Source organism: Fusarium vanettenii (assembly GCF_000151355.1).
Source record: "Fusarium vanettenii 77-13-4 chromosome 14 genomic scaffold NECHAsca_63_chr14_2_0, whole genome shotgun sequence".
Lineage (NCBI taxonomy): Eukaryota > Fungi > Ascomycota > Sordariomycetes > Hypocreales > Nectriaceae > Fusarium > Fusarium vanettenii.
Window position 1 is genome coordinate 135,979 of NW_003315826.1, and position 7,052 is coordinate 143,030.

Here is a 7,052-nt window from a genome sequence, read left to right on the forward strand (position 1 = left end):
GTTCACTAGCTAGCTTTTCTGTTCGAGGATCCCTTTAAATAGCTTTTATGATATAAGACACTGGACTAGGCCTCGGGATGAAAGAATAAGCTATATATGCGCTGGAAGCTGTGTCCTTCGCCGTTATGACCGGGTATCTCCCTAGCTGAGACCTGACATTCATACAGAGCAATGCGGCTGGATGTTGGAGCGTGCCGAGACTACTCCCTCTCAACAAACGCGGGCATTATCCCCCTGAAGCGCGGGTGCCTTTGGCGGACCGACGGTGACCCATGCAATAAGATATTTGCAACAAAAGTTAATCTCAGATTGCATATAAGAACTGCTCACGAATGACCATAGGCAGTTTCAGAGTAATCTAGGAGAGGAAATAGTGTTTATTAAGATAGTGAGAACGATAAAAGCCGCGCTTGCGCATAACTATTACGCTTATAATCCTAGACCGAGAGTGGGCCTGCTGTATATATCGCGGGGTGCTGGCTGACCAGGTGCATTGACTAAGGTATCGCTCTCGGAAAAGTCTCGGAAGTGTAATATACTTAAGCCTGCTATGAAGCCGCGTCCTGTTTACTTATTGCCCCCCCAGAAGCAACCTCGCATATCTACTAATATAACTGAGCCCGGCACTCTAGCACTAGATCTCGCCGCGCTCTTTTCTAAAGCCCGTCGAATATAATAGTGGACCAAGTCTCGATACGATGAGATGCAAAAGTAGCTTGATGTTATTGAGGCATTTACTTAAGAGCAGAAAGTTAAGCCAAAACCGAATAGACGACGCCCTCGTGGCAAAGCTCGAAGAAAGGGCAATAATAGATCGCCGCCATGGATCTCTGATATTATCTCTGTCGTTAAAGATATTGGGGAGGAGAGGGATATACTTAAGGCTTTTAAGGACCGCCTCATCACCACCTGGTCACGAGCGTCATAAGAGCTACCTCGCACCAGGCAAGACGGTAGTCTAGTCGCGCATAATGCCTTGGGTCAAGGATAGAGGGACTCAGGGCGAGAAGAAGTACGGTGAGGCGGGACGCCAGCTGATACTGTTGAGGGCGGATCCCATGAGCGGGCAGTTCCAGCCTGCACCGAGAGTCACGCTGCATCCGACCGGAGCCCACAGATCAACGCAACCGCCAGCCCAGAGGCTATCAGCGACGCGACCCAGCAACCACAAGTTCACCCAGCCGATGGTCACGGCGAGGACAGCCCGGGATCTCTACTACCCCAGGATAGCGGCACGGCAAAACAGGCAAAACAAGTCGGCAACGCAGCCGCGCAGGACTCCTCAACTCATCAACACCGCGAGGCAGAGCCAGAGAACCAGGTCCCAGCAAACACTCACAGCGACAACTCGACCACCGATATTGAGGCCAGCAGAGATCCATCAAGCGACGGCTCTGACGAAGACATACCTATGCGAGAGGCAGAGGACTCCCCGACTACTACTCCCCTTGCAGGCTCTACCAGGCAGGCGGCCGCGGCCGACTCACGACCGGACCCGCTAATCAAGCAAGAACCCGAACCGGAAGGCTATGATCCAGACGCGCTCATGACCGGCGTCGAGCAACCGACGTGTGGCCGACAAGACCTACCCGAGGCTACAGCGATCACGCCGCCGCAGGCTCACGAGAGTGAAGGTGGCCCCAAACCTGTCGTTGCCAATGACCAACCAGCAGAATCCCCCGGCCCAGAGGACAGCACGAGTCGGCTGGCTAGCATATCTACCCCCGTTGGGGACACGGCCACGCCGCTCCCAATCACAAATCCGGCCAGCCGAGGCGCTTCCTCCCACCGTGAGGACTCAGCCAGCGCACAGATCAGCACACCGTCTTTATCCAGCATCACTACACTTCAAGATCGAACCGCGCAACCGCCAGCTACGCTAAACCCATCAAGCCAAGATGGTGACGCGCATCTCAATATACAAGACAGATCTCACGACACGACACCTCAAGGCAGCGACATGACCGAGGATACATCCCGCGCCACCACCCCAGATACGCACCTCACATCGCCAGGCACCTCGGTGCCAGACTCGCCGCCCCAATCGACTTTATCGGAAGCCGATATGGGAGAAAGACTGGTCGAAACGCTCGGGAGGAGTATCAAACGGGACGATTCTATGCACAAGATATCAGTTCCCAACCTGCCCATCGACCTAGATTTAATCAAGGCACAATAAAAGCCAGGTTAAGTGCGCCAAAACCCAACTAGCAATTCACCGCCAATAGATTCATGCCCGGGCCAAAAGACAAGGGCTACGTGTATACCTATATCTCGAAACATTAATCCTACTTCGCATTCCCGGACTTTCTAGACGAGGTAGTGACACCGACTAAGGAGGAGGCCAGGAAGTGGCTTAACGACTACTTCGATAACCCTCCAAAGGGCATTATTCCATACTTTACCGGCCATCTGGATCTCCCGTACGAGGAACTACTTAATCCAGGAGCAGCGATACTGGAGAACCTGAAACTCCTCGACTTGAACCGTCTATATTGGCATATTAGCGGAGATAAATCCGCGAACCGGTTCTATATCGAAGACTATAATTGCTCTGATTATGAATTATTCTGCGGCCTACGTTCTGCTAACCTGGTGCTAGAGGGAGTTAAACTCTGGACTAGAATTAAGATGCATCATATAAGAAAAATTGAGGCCTTTGTCGCTAAGAACTAGGACTGCAATGGGTGTAGCTAACGCGTCGGACATCAGTCTCTGTTGATATCCCCTTTGATGCTTGAGAGACAAGGTATTGACCTCGTTATCGAGGTTCAAGGGCCTGGCGACCTTATGCTCCCTGCGTACGGCTAGCTTCATATAGTCGTCAATATGGGCTTCAATATCGCCATGTCCATAAACCACTTACAGCATGGAGATCGCCTTAAATCCACAGCGCTGCGCCAGTGCGTCAAGTGTGGCGTACTAGATGATTACCGTCACTCGCGTCCCGCCACCCAAGTTAATTCGAACGCCTCTACCATCCACTGCTCGGGCGGTGGGTCTGGAGTCGGAAGCTTAAACGCCTCTCCCGACACCTCTTAGCAAAAGGTCTAGGACCGATCACTAGGGAACCCAGACCTCAGATAGGGGAACACGTGCATACACAGCGGCCAAAAGGGAGTTAAATGCACTAGAGGAAAAGATCAGGAAGTGGGATCCTAACTGCCGTATTCCTTAGATATATAGGGATCTAGATCTAGCTCTGCTAGAAGATATCTTTAAGGCCGTAGCTTTAGTTTAAAGTTCACTAGTAATAAAGTAATTTATTTACCTGGTGGGGGAATAGAGATATCGCGATAGAGATGTGTTTCTTTTAAGTGGTATAGGATATATAGTGCCGCGGCATAGTAAACGTTTAGTCGATCTTGTTAGGAAGTTATCTCTCACTGATTTCCTATATCGCCATGCTTAAGCCTGCGTCGCTCGAAAACTTGATATGCGAATGGAGACTCGTTGTAGTATACGACGAGGCAAAGAGGACAACGAGTAACTCGCTTAGCAGCTAGGGATGGAGATGGATCATCTAAAGGCCCATTTGGAGGAAGGACGGATGTGGAACTTAATATATGGTCCCGAGGATAATAGGTTATTGCCATTCATTATTGTTAGGTCGAAGGGGACTATTAAGGAAGAGGACACCTTTATTGCTAAGGAAAAGTTTCCTCTTCATATTAAGAAGAAGGAATAGAGGCCCCTGGCGGGGAAACCGCAGGAGTTCCTTAAGCTCCTTAATATTGGCTATGTTGAGAACCTCCGTTAGGCCGGAAGGACTTTTGAGAAAATAGTATTGACGGGTTTAGAGCAGGTACTTAGATGGGAGAAGGAAGGGTTTCATATATAAGCGGACGGCTAGGAGTCGTTGCTGTGTCAGCCAGGTAGACTCAAGTAGATACCCTACATATAATAATTTTAATCTTTTAGGCTTAACTATATTAAAACTTATCGGTATAATAATAACTGATATTTAAAATTAATATTAAAAGATATATTTTTATTATTATTATTATTAATTATTACAATTTTAATTTATTAATATTCTTATAGTCATTATTTTTTTAAACTTATTTTAAATTCTTTTATTTAATTATAAATTAATTCTATATTTTAATTCTACATCTAATTATAAAACCTTAGGCTTAATATATTAATTAATAGAAATTCATGTTATATATTATAATTTTAACTTAATTAAATATTTCAATTAGTTAGGTATTTTTAAGAAGCTTATTTAGAGCTCTTTAAGAATAATAAGCTAATTTAATTAATTATAGCTTAAATAAATTAGTTAAAATTAAAATAAAATATATTATAACTAGAGGCCTATATAATAATACTTATAATGATTTTTATATTACGTAATATTCCCTTAATAGCCTTTTATAGCTATTCTTAGTAATTTTTCTTATTATATAAGTGACTAAAAGCTTGACTTTTTAGTCTGACTAAGTCTTAGTCTTAGTCTTAGTCTGACTAAGACTAAAATAGGCTGACTAAAGTCAGCCCTTGACTAAGACTAAGGTGACTAACTCACAACCCTGGATATAAAAGATTAAGCTAAAGAAATTAATTTAATTATAAATTATTAATTCTTATAATTAAGAGGTAGCCCGTATAATTAATCAATATTATCTATCAAGGGATAATATATTAACTCTAAAGTAACCTTATATATCTTTAGGGATACCTTAAAGCTTAAGAGCCTTTAAGTTATTTTAGCTAGAGACTTCTTTTAATTAAAAATAGGCTAAACATTAATAAATAGCTATAAAGATATAATTATTAAGGAGTTAAGGGTTTAATAAAAATGCTAAAGCTCTAAGATATAGTCTTATATATTAAGCTTATTATAAAATTTTAAAATCTTTCTTAAAGCTAAGAAAAAAAAGCTTTTAATAAGATATAAGCCTAAATAAGAATTACTTAAGAGACTCTTTTATATAATATTATTACTTAGGATACCAAGGGCTAAACATCCTCTGATATTTAACAATTACCTTAAGGGGTATAAAGCTAAGACTTAATAAGCCTCAAGGCCTAGAGAGAGTTATTATAATAAGTTATAATACTTATAATATTTATAATATAATAAAGGCTTAAAAGCTTATTTAAAAAGCCTTATAGGAATTTATAAAAATAGCTAGCCTAAGAGGATATATAATATTGGACTTTTATTTAATAATATAAGGCTATAAAGGCTATATCTTTATTTAGATCTTTATATACTATATGATAAGCTATTTATAGAATTATTATACCTCTAATTATTATATAAATATTATTTTCTTAGTAATAAAAAAGTTCTTAAAGCTCTTAGGGGTATAATATACTCTTAACGTAAAAATCTTTAAATATAATATAAAACTTTACCCCGAAGTTATTTAAATATGAATTATTTATTTTAAATATATAAATATAAATTAATAATATTAAGGTAATTATTATTTAGAAGGAAAAAATATTATAAATAAGACCTAAATTCCTTAAATGCTTACAGCCTAAGATAATAAAGTAATCATATATTTATATAATTATATACCTTTAATTTAAAGAAAGAAAAAATGACTTTATAAGATCTTTTATATTACTTAATACTCTATGAATACTACAAAATTAGACCTCTCTTATCTATAAGCCTTTAGCTATAAAATATATATCTTTATAATAAATACCTAATTAAAAAAGAATTAACTTTAAAAATAAGCTCCGTAGGGCTAAATAAGGTTCCTTATTAGCTATACCTTAAGTAATTTATATTATATATAAAGCCTATTTTATAAAGAAATAATTATAACTTAAGATATTATATTTGATTAAAAGTAATTCTTTAATAATTAAATTAAGTCTTTAAGAGATAATTTCCTTAAGGAAAACCTTAAGGAAACTTAGAAAAGAATTTAAGAGCTTATTATAAAGTAATAAGCGCCTAATTAATAGGCTAAATAAGCCCTAGATAAAAAGTTAAATAAAATTAATAAGGTAAAATATAATAAATAAAAAAAAGCGCCTTAATAATACTCTCTAGAACTAATAGAAAAACTATCAGAAAAGAGACCTTTATATATGTTAGCTAAATTTAAAGTCTTTTTTATATTACTTAAGTCCCTATTAATAGTATTTATCTATACCTAGGCTATTATCTTAGATATAAAAGGGTAAAATAAAGAGGATTAATAAAAAAAAGGGTAAAAATATTCTTAATAAAATATATATAAAGCTCCCTTTTAATATTATATTTTTCTTAGGGATTTTTTTAATTCTTAAAGGATTATAAAAATATTTGTTAAAAAATACTTATAGGCCTAGTTAGCCCTAATATATTATTGTTAAGAAAAAATATAATTTATTCTTTAAATATAAATATATAAAGAGCCCTAAAGGATTAATATAAGAGGTCTTATAATTAGTAATAAAAAGTAGCTTAATATTAATTTATATTAGATGCTATTAGAATAATTTCTTATTTCTTATATAAATATAAATAATTATTTATATTAAGATATAATTTATATTACTAAGGAGATATATCTTTAAAACTATAAGTAACTAAGCTTATAAATAAAAGTCTTAAGGCTAATAATAAAAGGTTATAAAGTCTTAAGGTATTATTAAGTATATACTAATAAGCTAAAGAAATATATAATAAGTTTATTAAGATTAAGGTATACCTTATAGTCTACAAATATTAATAAATAAAAAATAACTAAGATATATATATTATTATGCTTATAAATATACTATTTTAGACCTTAATAAATATTATTAATTATTTTAATTATAAGATATTTTAATATAATTAATACCTTTATATATATCTTATTAAATAAGGATATCTTTATAGAAATACTAAAAGGATATTAAAAATTAAGTAAAATTTTAAAGCTTTAAAAAGCTTTTTTTACTTTAAAGAGATCTCTTTTATTATAATAATACTACTTTAAGAAAGGCCTTATAAGTAATAATATAAAGAGGTTACTTAGCGAGGTTTATTATTAAGTAAAAGATAATATTATTTTCTTATATAAATATTTTTGTTTAAAGCCCTAAATAAAAAA

At 36.4% G+C, this 7,052-nt stretch overlaps 1 protein-coding gene across 1 annotated transcript; it reads left to right on the top strand.

Moving 5' to 3' along the window:
• Positions 1-971: 971 nt before the first annotated feature.
• Positions 972-2,179, top strand: NECHADRAFT_88436 (uncharacterized protein; the record flags this gene model as incomplete). Its single annotated transcript, XM_003040486.1, has 2 exons — positions 972-1,017; positions 1,077-2,179. The coding sequence occupies 2 exons, from the start codon at positions 972-974 to the stop codon at positions 2,177-2,179; spliced, it is 1,149 nt and encodes a 382-aa protein (XP_003040532.1).
• Positions 2,180-7,052: the final 4,873 nt, after the last annotated feature.